A 13,857-nucleotide genomic window follows, 5' to 3' on the forward strand; every position below is an offset into this window, starting at 1 on the left:
TAAATAAAGTTTTTATTATTTATTATTATTTTATTATTATCTGCAACCAGGTTATCAGAAATGTCCCAGTTTCTATGTCTTCCTCCCACTCCTCCCCCAGCTTACTTCAGTTCCAAGCTCAACTAGTAGTTTTTACTCAGGGGAGAAGAAAGGGTGGAATCTTGCCCTTCCCAGAAGATCCAGGCAAAAGCAATCTGCTGCAGCCTTTCCTAGCTTGTCTGTTCTTCCTCATTTAATTTCTACCATCTTGACCACATTCTAATTTTGTTTTGCCATGTGTCCTGGTTTTCATCTGTGAGATGCTGGAGAGTATGAAATACGTTTCTTTCTTATATACCAAAAAAGAAATTGAGTCAATCCAATGAAAGTGCTGGGCAAATTGCTTATAAAATGTTGTTGATGGCCAGTTGCATTAATGGTGTTAGAAAAACACAAGAAAAACCCAGAAATGCTAGTCGCCATTCTCCTTTCTGAGTTTCTTAGTTGTCTTGCTGCTGATAGCAATAGGAAATAGCCAGGGAGCCAAAAAGACTGAGGACCTTACCATACATGGGGGGGGGGGGAGGCAAAATGGGTTGTGAATGTTGCAGCTTCCTCCATCCTGCTCTACATGAAGTCATAGGACTTTCATTCTCTTCCTGAAATGATAGTTGCCAAGCCTCCATTTTGCCAATTGGGAAAGATCTGTTCAACAAAAGGCACGCTTTGGTGACCATCGCCTCTTGAAAAGAGAATGAAAGTGCTACAGTGGCATATAGGACAGCACGGAGGAAGCTGCTATGCTTCTGGTCCATTGCACCTTTCTTCTAGTGTGTGGTAAAGTCATTGTCATCCCTACTGTTAATTAGTTTAGCATTGTCAGGCGAAGCAAAGAACAGGGCCCTTGTACCTTTAAGAGCTGTGTAGAAGAGTTAATTTCAGCAGCTGTCACTTGAATAACAAGCAACACCTGCTGGTAGCCCCCTTTCTTCACAGCTGTTTAAAGTCAGGTTCTCTGTCCTGTACTTCACCCCATTTACCTTCTTTTTGACTAGGATGGATATTTTTGCATGGTTTTCAAAACTAAAGCAACTTCACACTCTGCACTGCAGGAGCTTTGTACTCACTTTATACAATCAGTGCTCTCATTTCTACTTCTAGTTACAGATCCATAATGAATTGCTGCATTTACCATTCTATCTCTGTTGGGCAATGTCTTACTTGTAATATTGCTCCCTATGTAGTTAGAACTATTTTAATTTTCCCTTGTAGATCAGTCAGCTATTGATCATCCTTTATAGCTATAGCCTGTTATCCATTGCTTGTTCCTAGGAAGAATTATCATTTCTGTTTAGGATAGTTTTTCTTCAATAGTTCAGCAAGGGGAAAAGATGAAAAGAGGTTGTTTTGTTTGTCTGTTTCATATTTACATTATGCTGCCAGTAAAAGTAGACAGAGTTATGTTAAAATAGGTGCTGCAGATGAGTTTAGCTGGCTGAATAGACATGCAGTCTAAAAGCCAGAACATTTTGTGCATCCCTAACAATAGCAATTTGTGGAGTGATTTTTGGGGGGGGGGGATCTCCACAAGTGGGCAGAAAACCCCTCCTGCCCAGTCCACAAATGTCCTTTGATGCCTAGCATTGTCAAGCATTGACTAAGCAGGGTGCTCCTGACATGCCTATGTACTGACGTTCAGGGATAAAACCAATTTGAACAGGCTGATGTCATCATTAGTTAGGGTCTACATAGGCCTCTATCCAAATGTTATATAGCTGGGAATCATAGAATTGTAGAGTTGGAAGAGACCGCAAGGGCATCCAGTCCAACCCCCTGCCATGCAGGAATTCTCAATAAAAGCATCCCAGACAGATGACCATCCAGCCTCTGCTTAAAGATCTCCAAGGAAGGAGACTCTACTACACTCAGAGGGAGTGTGTCCCACTGTCGAACAGCCCTTACTGTCAGGAAGTTCCTCCTAATGTTGAGGTGGAATCTCTTTTCTTGGAGCTTGCATCCATTGTTCTGGGTCCTGTTGTTTGGAGCAGCAGAAAACAAGCTTGCTCCCTCCCCAATATAACATCCCTTCAAATATTTAAACAGGGCTATCATATCACCTCTTAACCTTCTCTTTTCCAGGCTAAATATACCCAGCTTCCTAAGCCGTTCCTCATAGGACATGGTTTCCAGACTCTTCACCATTTTAGTCGCCCTCCTTTGGACACGCTCCAGTTTTTAAATGTCCTTTTTGAATTGTGGTGCCCAGAACTGGACACAATATTCCAGGTGGGGCCTGACCAAAGAAGAATATAGTGGCACTCTTACTTCTCTTGATCTAGACACTACTTTTATTGATGCAGCCTAAAATTGCATTGGCCTTTTTAGCTGTCGCATTACGCTGTTGACTCATATTCAACTTGTGGTCTACTTGGACTCCTAGATTATTATTATTATTATTATTCTTTATTTATATAGTGCTGAAGATTTGCACAGCGCTGTACATAAAAACAACAAATATAAAACAGTAAACCTGCCTATGGCGTACAATCTAAGAAATGATAGGATAATACAAATAAAATGCATAGAAATACAGGAAATAGTTCAATAAAACAGGCAACAAAAAGAACATCAGATAGCAAGTGACAATCATGCAATGTCTGGGAATGCTTCTCTGAACAGGATGGTCTTCAACTCCGTTTTGAAGCTGGTTAAAGAAGTGATGGCCTGTCTCGGACTGCAGCCAGCACACCCAAACAATGCTGATAAGAATGGCTTAGCACAGCAAATGGAGGCAGTCCACAAACCTTGCAAGGAGTCCGAGTTAAAGAGCAAACCGAAAGCCAGTGCCAAAGTCAGGAAAACAGAGGTCAGCGTAGTCAGTCTGGTCCAGGGTCAGGGCAGGAGAAGGTAGCAAGAGTCCAGTCCGTTCCAAGGTCAAGAGTCAAGGCAACAAGGAATCAGGATACGCGGAGCCAGTGCCGGCAGCAATCACACCAAAGGATCATGCAATAAACTCTGGCATTGAATTAATGTCTCCCTGTTTCTTAAGTAAGGGAAACTCTCCCCTGTGCCACCTGAGGCTGATTTACTAATTGCCTCTCTGCAGTCCTCCTGGATCTACGCCTGCAAGCACTCTTGGCTCTTCTTTGCTCAAAGGAGGGAACCTCCAGGCCTGGTTCCTCCCTAGAGTCACCACTAGGCTGCTGTGCCACCAGAGGAATCCCATCAGCACTAGGACCTGGCTGAGCCTCCTCTTCTGGGGCTGGAAGATCAGGGCTGGATTCTGGCAGAGCAGGATTAGCACCTGGTGTAGCCTCAATTAGCTCTTGCTCTGGAGGAGCCCCATCCTCCTCCTCATCCTCCGAGACCTGCTCTTGGCTGGCCATGACATGGCCCTTGCTCGCAAGGGAAGAAGGTTCCAGGAGTGAGGGGAAGCAAGTGAAAAGGGGCGAATCCTAGATGGGGCAGAGGAAATCCTGGGCTGGGACAGCCAACTTTGACTACCAAAATGGAGGGCCCTAGTGGGAAGGTGAGGAGAAAGAAGGTCTGATAAATAAGGGGGGCCAGTCCATAATAATAATAATAATAATAATAATAATATTTATTTGTATACCGCCCTCTGGCAAACCAATCCGGGCGGTTAACAACAGTAAAATATAAAATATCACAATTAAAAACACTTTATCCCTCCCCCCCTTAAGACAGTATTAAATAGTATAACATATTAAAAATACAATATCAAGGATAAAAACAGCAATTAAAACTAAAAACCCTGATATCCCTGTTGATCCTCAACCATCACTAAGATGGGGCCACGGGAGGAATGAGGGAATCAGGGAACCTGGACCGGGATGGTTAATCTGGAAAGGCCTGCCGGAAGAGATCCGTCTTGACTGCTTTTTTAAAGCTGTCTAATGATGTTATCTGACGGATCTCATCCGGCAGGTCGTTCCAGAGTTTGGGGGCGACAGCAGAGAACGCCCTCTGGGAGGTTGCCGCAAGCCTAGATTTTAGAGGCTGCAGTAAGTTCCTCCCAGAGGACCGGAGGGCTTTAAACATCGCCAGCAGGAGCTTGTACTGAATACGGAAAGGGAGGGGGAGCCAGTGAAGGGATGCCAACAAAGGAAAGATGTGGTCAGAGCGGTGGGCGGATGTGATAATGTGTGCAGCTGAATGCTGGACAGAAATTAAAGGACGAAGGTGAGAAAGAGGAAGCCCAGCCAGGAAGATGTTACAGTAATCAAGTCGTGAGACCACTAGGGCAAGGACCAGAATCTTGGCAGTAGAGGCGGAGAGATATGGTCGGATTTTGGCAATGTATAAAACGAATCTACAAGCCTTGGCTGTGGTCTGGATCTGAGGGATATACGACAGAGAAGAATCAAAGATAAAACCAAGATCCCTTTCACATGTAGTCTTGTTCAGCCAGGTGTCCCCCATCCTATATCTGTGCATTTCATTTTTCCACTCTAAGTGCAGTACCTTACATTTCTGCATGTTTAATTTCATTTTGTTAGCTTTGGACCAGCTTTCTAGTCTATCCAGGTCATTTTGAATCTTGATCCTGTCTCCTGGAGTATTAGCTATTCCACCTAATTTGGTGTCATCTGCAAATTTGATAAGTACACCCCCAATTCTGTCATCCAATTGATTGATAAAGATGTTGAATAGTGTTGGGCCCAGGACAGAACCCTGTGGGACCGCACTGGTCACTTCTGGGAGCATGACAACACCTAGGGCCTATTCACACAACACAATTATAGTGCCACAATTCCACCTTAATGGCCATGGTTTAGTTCTATGGAATCCTAGGATTTGCAGCATACATACCTTTCACAGATAAAAGCTGGGGTAAGTGTTACTAAACAACATCAGAGTGTAGTCAAGATGGAAAACATTATTAATGAGGAAGAACATACAAGCTAAGAAATGATGCAGCAGGTTGTTTTCATCTGTGCCTAACGGGAAGGGATAGATTCTACCCTCTCTTCTTTTCTCTGTTGTGTTAAGTGAGTGAAAACTACTTTGGTTCAATCTGCAACAATTTAAGTAAGCCAAGGACAAAGGAGGAAAGCAGCAGGAACAGACTGGAACAGGGATAATTTAAAAGAAATTGGAAAAGTGGGATGACAGAAGATTAAAGCAGGACTAATCCTGCCAAAATGGGACAGTCAGAAGGAATGTATTGCAGGGAGGACCATTTAGGGGCTGTACAGACAGCTTGACAGGGGTGGCTCTATGCCACCCCTGAAAGCACTGGGTTGGGGACATGGCAACTGGATGCCACATCCCAACCCAGTGGAAAAAGGAGCTGTGAAACACAGCTCCTATTTCTGCCACTTCAGGGGCACCATAAATGCCCTGGCATGGCGCTATGACACCCCTTGTGTGCACCGCCGTTTGGGCACTGCACACAAGGGACATATGAGCCGTCTGGAAAGCTGTGCACCAAGATGGCACCCGGGGCATGCGGTAGGGTTTGGGAGCATGTGAATACTCTGCCCTTCTGCAGCCCTAGTTCAGGGTCACGCCAGCACAAAGTGTTGGTCTGTACCGCTTCTTAGACTTCTCAGCTAGAGTTCTGCACTAACTCGACAAGTTGCAAACTCCAGGATTCCACAGGCAGTTGAAGTGGAATAATAGCACTATAATTACGTAATGTGAATGGGCCCTTAGACCACAATACAGGGCTTTTGTTTCTGATTTATTTATTTGTTTGTTTGTTGAGAATATTTATATCCTGTTCTTTCAGTCACAAAGGCTCTTAGGGTGGCTTACGAATTGCTAATTTGGCAGTTGCCTGCTCTCAGGCTTACAATCTTAATAAATGTTTAATGATGAGATACGCAAAGCAACTGGCACCAGAACTCAAGAGTTGCAAAGCATGTACCAAGACACATTGCAGCACGGGCCTCACTGCTGAACACAGCATCCACTGTCCCTGCGCATTTCTATCTCCGCCTTTGCTTCTTATCATAACAGTGTTGTGGTTTGCATTCAGTGGGAAAAGGAAGGCAAATGTAAAGTGGTGACAGTGACAGAAGCCTTGCTCAGGGAAGAGAACAAATGAGGACATTTTGTTCAAGTACACCCCAAAATCTGGAGGTGACACTGAAAGATGAAAATCACTGGAGTGGCCAGATGGGTTGTTCCAGAGCACAGCTTGAACTAGTTGTTTATTTGTATCCCTACTCACAGAATGTCCTATCCAGGGAGAAGTCTAAAATTTTGTAATGCATCTTTGTTGTCTGAAATTTCTGCTTCTTATCAATTGCCTGTCTAGTATGAAGTTACTGATGCTCCTTTTATTTGTTTTATTATGTAGAGTTAAATCCTGGGCAGATGTCTTTGGTGGAGACTTATATTACATTGTCACCAAGTATTCTGGCTCTCTTCTATTACAGAAGGTAAGTGATAGGTAATTGTGTAAGCAAATAAATACAAATGTTTACATACACCCACTTTAAAAAAGGACCCAATACAGACTGAGTCTCCCTTATCTGAAATGTTTCGGACCAGAGGTGTTCTGGATTTTGGAATGCCTATATTTGCATATATGTATATAATGAGGTATTTTGGATATGAGACCCAAGTCTAAATTCAATATTCATTTATATTTCATATACACCTAATACACATAGCCCAGAGGTAATTTTATACAATATTTTAAAAAACCTTTGTGCATGGAACAAAATTTGTGTACAGTGAACCATCAGAAAACAAAGGTATCACTGTCTCAGCCACCCATGAAAAAAGTTTTGGTTTTTGGAATATTTTGGATTTCACAATTCCAGATGAGGGAGACTCAACTAGTATTGAAAAAGCAAGTGGTAGGATGCTCACCTGGTATTCACAGCCTGCTGTATTCATTTCAAAGTTCTTATCCTCAAAATCTGAGAGGTATTCAACACTGCCATTCTAGGAGAGAACTGCATAAAATATGATATTATTTTTATTTTATTCATGCTTATGCTTTCTACGTTACTCAAATCAGAGACATAGCAATGTTAATCTGGAATATCATTATGCAAAGGGAATCTGTAGCTCCTTTAAGACTAACTGAGATACTCACTGACTGACTGACTGAGTATACTTAGGGGCTTTCTAAACAGCCCTTTGGGACGTCCTCCGGACGTCCCATTTTAAAAAAGGGGCGTCTCTTTTAGACGCCCCATGGTCTAGTACGGACTCCGTCCGTACAAGATGGCGGCGCCCCTTCTACATGGGCGCCGCCATCTTTACGCATCGGACGCACAGCGTCCAGACGCGTCGCGCCGCTGCTGACGTAGCGAGCGCGCCCCTGGCGCCTCGCTACGTCGCAAACGCGACGCAAAAAGAAGCTCCATTTTGGAGCTTCTTTTTTCGGTCCGCGCGGGAGTCGGGCCGTTTGAAGGCTCCGGCTCCCCCGCGGACCTTCTGGCGGCGGTGCCAGACCGCTGCAAAGCGGCGGTCTGTACCCCGCCTTAGTTAGGCCCTTATCACATGAGCAAAATTTGAAGTTATCCCAGGGTCAATGTGAAGGCAATGCAGGGGCAATCATGGGGTTTCAAGTTTGTTTATCACATGATGATAAATGCAATCAGGAGCCATCTTAAACACAATCGGAGGTTATTCCAGGGTCATTCCAGGGTTAGGTAAATTTTGGGGGAAAGGATTTACCTAACCCTGGAAAGACCCTGGAATAACCCCTGATTGTGTTTAAGATGGCTCCTGATTGAAACCCCATGATTGCCCCTGCATTGCCTTCACATTGACCCTGGGATAACTTGCTTGTGTGATAAGGGCCTTAGTGAACAGAAGCATTGTAAAATAATTTCCACAAAAGTTAAAAAACCTGAGAAAAGGAGAAGTAAATATGCAAGCTAATATATAAATAAATGAATGGGGATGTAAAAGGTTATGATTTAACATCTTTTTGGACTCTAGGGGAATCAGTGAGCATGTGGTATCAGAGAAAATGTTGTTGGTGTTGCTGTTGTTGTTGTGTGTCTTCAAGTTGTTTCCAATTTATGGCACCCCAAAGGCAAATTTAACATGGGATTTTCTGGGGCTAAGACTGTGTGTCTTGTCCAATGTCACCTAGTGGGTTTTCATGGCGAAATGAAGACTCAAAGCCTGATTTCCAGAGTCACACTCCGGTGCTCAAACCATTACACAATGCTGTTTGGTGTCTCATTTATCCCGCATCATATTTGAATCACATTTGGAGGAATGTAATAAAAATCAAACAGAAATGTTCTTGGATTATACATTTTAGGAAAATATCCATTACAGATAATAAAATACCTTGTGGCCTGAAATGGTCTTGTTTATTTTATGTGAGAGGATTGATTTTACTACATAATATGGAGAGGGCCATGTTCTAGCCCTGTATGAATGAATTGGAAAAATTTGTTCATCTGACTGGCCGTATAAATTAACAAACACACACCAATACAAATAGAAAGGAGGGAGGAGGGAGAAGGAATCACTTTCTTTACATTGTTTGAAAAGTAAATTATATTTATTACCCACTAGAACAACAATTATTAGAATAACATAAATCTATTTACCTGTTTTCACTCCTTTATGGTATTAACCATACAATGTTGCATGATATTTTTTCACCTTCTTACTTCACAGTGTTGCTATGCAGAATAATGTAGAATGTGTAAATATTGCATGCATGGAGCATGGTGGTTAGTGTGTTTCTACAGAAATAAATAACCTCAAAACTGTTGTCACTAGAAGTTATGGGACGATACCTAGTGCCAGCATTAAATGCTTTCACATAGAAATTTAATTTTAAAAAAAACAAACCAGTCCCCCACAAGTTGTGCTCCTACAAACTCCAAAATGAGGTTCATGTGAGTCCTGCTGATTCCTGAAAGCAGCTCAAGCAAATGTTTATTTGGAAACATTAGGTTTTGCTTGCCCTTGTCTCTCTGAGATGAGTGCAATAGCCTTGAATGGGTGGTCAGAGAGATAGATCACCCTGTCACTTTCATGTCTGGGGGACACCAGCAGTTCAGCTCAGTTTAGAGCAGATGAAATAAATCAGAAAATAAATGGAATCTCTCACAGGATGAGACATTCCCCCATTACTGAATAGCTTGTCTTGCTTTGCTACCTGCTTAGCCACAGAACACGTTGTGACCAGCTAGAATGAACATTTTAGTATGCTAGAACTATGTATGTGAAAAGGGAAAAGATCTGGAATAAATACACAAGAAAATGATATAAATAGCACTCTAAAAAAACATAGTCTTTCCCCACCACAATCTTGGCATTGCCTTTGTGATGATGTTCTAAAATAATTCAGATTCATGTTTAAAACCCTAGCCCTTCCTTTTATGAAGTCCAGTAACATCCAAAACCCACCAAACAGTGATACCATTATTGGACCTCCTTTTGTGGTTTTCCTGCCTGGGGGAATCTTTTGGTCTTTTGTAGTGATAATATCAGTATCAGTAGCTGTTGATGTTAGCATTACCATTATTATTTGGCTTTCATTCTGTCTTTTTCATTGTCACCTGGTTATCTCACACTATTGCCCATATGCATTTTAGCTTTGGACAGTATGAAAGCAGAAACCATTTGGATCATTACCCAAGGCTTTAGACATAAATGCTTTGTCTTGTTTGATCCAGTAGAAATATTTGTTTTGGAAGAAAAAAATAAGTGACTTACTTCAACTACTCAGAACTGAAATTAGTTTCTTGGTTATTATGTTTTTCATAGTGATAGATATAAAATAGCCTGATGAATCTGGGGTAGCACAGAAACTTTTAGACTGGTTTCACACGTAAAACTAATGCCCTGTCTGCATGGGCCAAATAAAATGTCCTGCCCCCATCCTCTCAGCAGAGAATCCAGACAATACACAGACCAGACCCAGGTTCTGGTGCAAACAATCCATATGATGTCCAACCAGTTTAGCACCAGAAATGAGTATATCCACCTTAAAACGGATTAAGAAAACTCACTATTTGCTCTGGATCTTCCTATAAGATCCGGAGCCCTCTACTGCAATGCCAGGTAGCTGTTTGCAACTCATCCTGCTGTGCCACCTGGACTGCTACCACTGCTATATGTTGCTCACTCTTAGGTCAGAACAAGGCATCCAGTCATGTGATTGACACTGTGCACCTCATTCTGACCTCAGAGTAAGTGATGCACCAGCTGCTGCATTGGGCAGCACAGCAGGATGCATTGCAAACAGCTGCTCAGCTGCCACAGAGGACCCAAGGTAACAGTGACAGGTCGGGGCAGCTTTGGGGCCAGGGTACTCTGGGCTGCTCCTGGAGTATTCTGGCCAGTGCAGGCACCACCTAAGTGGTGCAGGTTTTAATAGAAATCCCTCTTTCACAGTTTGTACTTCCTCCTTTCATTGTATGGTGAAGAAAACTGTCTGATAGTCCCATAATAATTTGTAGTACACTGGTCCCTTGACATCTGCTGTAGTTTGATTCCAGGGCCCCCTGTGGATGCCAAAATCCATGGATGCTAAAGTCCCATTAAATGCGATGGCATAGTAAAATGTGTCCCTTATATAAAAAGGCAAAAATTGAGATTTGTTCTTTGGAATTTATATATTTTTTGAATATTTTCAATCTGTGGGTGGTTGAATCCATGGATATGGAGGGCCAAGTGTAGCATTATCATTATTCATACCAATGAAATTAGCTAATTTCACCACTAGATTAATTGTGCATTTTCTGATTTAACTTGATTTTTAAATTGATTGGCATAGGTTTTGCTATATGCAGCTAAGAGTAAAAGTTTCTCTTTGTGACCATCCATATCCCTCAGATAGTTTATAAAAATAGCAACCACACAAAAGCTTAATTTATGCCTAGTCAGGATGTTAATTTTATCCAGCTTGTTTGTGCAGCTCTACACTAGCACCACATACAAAAGTAATTAATTTCTTGGCATTTCCAACACTCATTAATGGGTGAAAGGGAATGTAAAAAGGAAATCAAATGCAAAATCTGGGTTGCGGTTGGTATGACTTTTTTTTGCCTCCTGATTCTTTTTAATCCTAGATTTAATGATTATAGCTTTGTTGTTAACAACAACACAAAATACATTTTGGTACAAAAATGGAATTAAGAGGGCCTGAAACAGGTTGCCAGATATCAGATGTTGCTTGTTACCTGGATGAGTGACAAGCAGCACCTGCTAAAATTAGCTCTTCTAAACTACTGTATCAAAGGTACAGGGACCATCTCCAGTTTTCCCTCTGCCAAGCTTACTCTGAACTGTTATCTGAAAGGCATTTCCCCTGCACTGTCCTTGCACACATTCACTTTTGGGTTGGCAATCCTGTTAGTGTCTTATAGGCACATAGGCTGTAAATAACTTAGGTATGAGTAAGGGACCTTTTAGGACAGGACACAGAGGCCTGTTGACTTATCATTGTGCTCCACTGCCCAACATCTGTCAAAGCTCAGGATGGGTCCCTCTTACTGTCACTTACTGGTGAGCAGAGAAGGGAAAGGAGAGGTGGTTCTGATCATGAAGAGGTGGCTGCTCCAAGTTATCAGGGGAAGGAGAAGCTACGTTTGAGAGCACTCTCTCATTTCTTCCCAACTCAATCAAACTGAGACCATGGTCTGAATTTCCACCCTCCCGATCAATAAGCAATGATGTAGACTCAAGTCAACTGGCTCGAACAAAAGTCAGACTCAAGGCACTTCAGTGACTTTGCTTGGACTTTACTTGGACAAAATGACACACTGACTCAAGTTGACTTGAGACTTATATACTTTTAGTGACTGACTTGCTGGTGCCATTCACTTAGCAGCAGGCAAGACCCACCCTAAAGTGTGGTGTGGATTTTTTGGAAGGGAACATGAAATGCATCCTTCTAACACTTTTGAAAAGTTATAGAAGGCTCCTCTGATGTGCAGCAGGGAGTGCTTGGCAGCCCTCCACTCCGCCTCAAGCCCATTGCCTAAGATGCTTGCTGGTCCTCCCGAGAAATGCACCCAGTAAGAAACAGGGGAACCGTTGTCAGGTGGAGGGAGTACACAGAATTATATGTGAAGAGCTACGTGCAGATTTGTCTCTAATGTGTCATTATTTTGTTTTTTAAAGTTTTTGTTTTATAGCTTACCTGCTATATGATCCAACTAATCAGATGTCATGTAGTCAGTGTGAGGACATGACAGCACCATATAGCCCATGTATGACATCAGGAAACCAAAACCAAATCAGGGTGAAAGTGAATGTTTTCTAGTGTCACTCTGAATCAGTGGACAATAGTAATAATAATAATAATAATAATAATACCTTGTTGCTGTTTTACAGTTTAGAACTCAAAGCAATTTACAGCAGATTAAAAATCATATAGTTAATTCACAAGATACAAAAGTTAAAAAGAGATTAAACAATAAAAAAACAGATTAAAACATACAATATTAAACTCTCTCTCTCTCACACACACACACACACACACACACACACACACACACACACACATATCAGCATAAAAATTAGGAAAATCCAGCACATTGTTTAGGTGAGTCAGCTCTTATACAGTCTTCAAATGCTGGTCAAAGCAGAAAGGTCTGAGAGATTGTCAGTCTAACTTCTCTGGGGCCTGGCAGCAACCACTAAAAAGGCCCTCGCCCATGTTCCCACCAGATGTAGCTGCCAGTATGGTGGGACTGAAAGAAGGTTCTCCCTGGCAGATCTCAAAATGTAGGCAGGTTTGTAAAGAAGAATACAATCCTTCAGATAAATTGGGCCTGGGTCATATAGGGCTTTTTAGGTCAAGACAAGCACTTTGAATTGCACCTGAAAACAGACTGGTAGTCAATGAAGCTGTTGCGACAGGGGAGTTGTGTGGCACCTGGAGCCAGCCCTAGTTAACAATCTGGCCACAGCTTTTTGGACCACTGATATTTCTGTGCACTCTTCAAAGTCAGGCCCACATAGAGGAATTCATCCAGGGTATAACTAAGGCATGTGTAACCATGACAGGTTCTCATGTCTCAAAGAACAGGCATAAGTAGTGCACAAGTTTTAACTCTGCAAATGCGTTCCTAGCCACCACTGGAATGTATCCAGAGGAGGGTGACCACCATAGTGAAAGGTCTGGAACCATGCCCTGTGAGGACCAGCTTAGGGAGTTGGATATGTTTAGCCTGGAGAAGAGAAAATTAAGAGGGGACATGATAGCCATGTTTAAATATTTGAAGGGGTGTCATACTGAGGATGTAGCAAGCTTGTTTTCTGCTGCTCCAGAAACTAGGACACAGGGCAATGGTTTAAATTATAGGAAAAGAGATTCCACCAAAATGTTAGTAAGATCTTCCTGATGGTAAGAGCTGTTCGACAGTGGAACACACTATCTTGGAGAGTGGTGGAGTCTCCTTCTTTGGAGGTTTTTAAACAGAGGCTGGATGGCCATCTGTCAGGTGATTTTACTGTGTCTTCCACCTGTCATAGATAGTTAAACTCCATCACCACCCACAACTCAGTAAATCAGACTTCTGTGAGTGAAACAGCAACGCTTGATTTCTGAAGCTAGAGAGTGATGTTTCTAGTATAACATCTTGGACAGAACTAAAGCCTAAGCACACATAAAGCATTCACAAGCATACCAAAGGCATTGGCTCTACCTTACAAAACTGGCAGGCTTGTACTTTCCCCTGTTTTCAAAACAATTAATTCATCTTAGATTGTTTCCCCCTCTTTCCCAGACTGTCTTTGCCTGTCTTTTCTGTTGAGATAAATTCATAACAGTGGACTAGCAAGCAGAGAGAGAAAAAACTCCTATGCATTCCTTTTGAACACAGTATTCAGTGAAGGCTATTTCACTGCCCTCTCAAGCCCTTTCCCTAAAGTTATATTAGGCTTTGCAGTTAACATGATTATAGCATATAAAAT

The 13,857-nt window shown here is 42.2% G+C and overlaps 1 protein-coding gene across 6 annotated transcripts in view; it reads left to right on the forward strand.

Annotated features, from left to right (window-relative positions):
• The window catches only part of LOC149311722 (voltage-dependent calcium channel subunit alpha-2/delta-4-like), a 204,090-nt gene that overhangs the window by 7,329 nt on the left and 182,904 nt on the right, over positions 1–13,857 (forward strand). For all 6 annotated transcript variants that reach the window (XR_016281488.1, XR_016281490.1, XR_016281489.1 and 3 more), the window contains exon 2: positions 6,305–6,386. Coding sequence is in view for 3 of the 6 variants with exons in the window: in XM_089527755.1 (XP_089383881.1) it covers positions 6,305–6,386 (82 nt within the window). In the remaining 3 variants the exon portion in view is untranslated. The remainder of the gene's footprint in view (positions 1–6,304; positions 6,387–13,857) is intronic.

Source organism: Sceloporus occidentalis, unplaced genomic scaffold (assembly GCF_023333645.1).
Source record: "Sceloporus occidentalis isolate IW3139 unplaced genomic scaffold, rSceOcc1.0.p SCAF_5, whole genome shotgun sequence".
Lineage (NCBI taxonomy): Eukaryota > Metazoa > Chordata > Lepidosauria > Squamata > Phrynosomatidae > Sceloporus > Sceloporus occidentalis.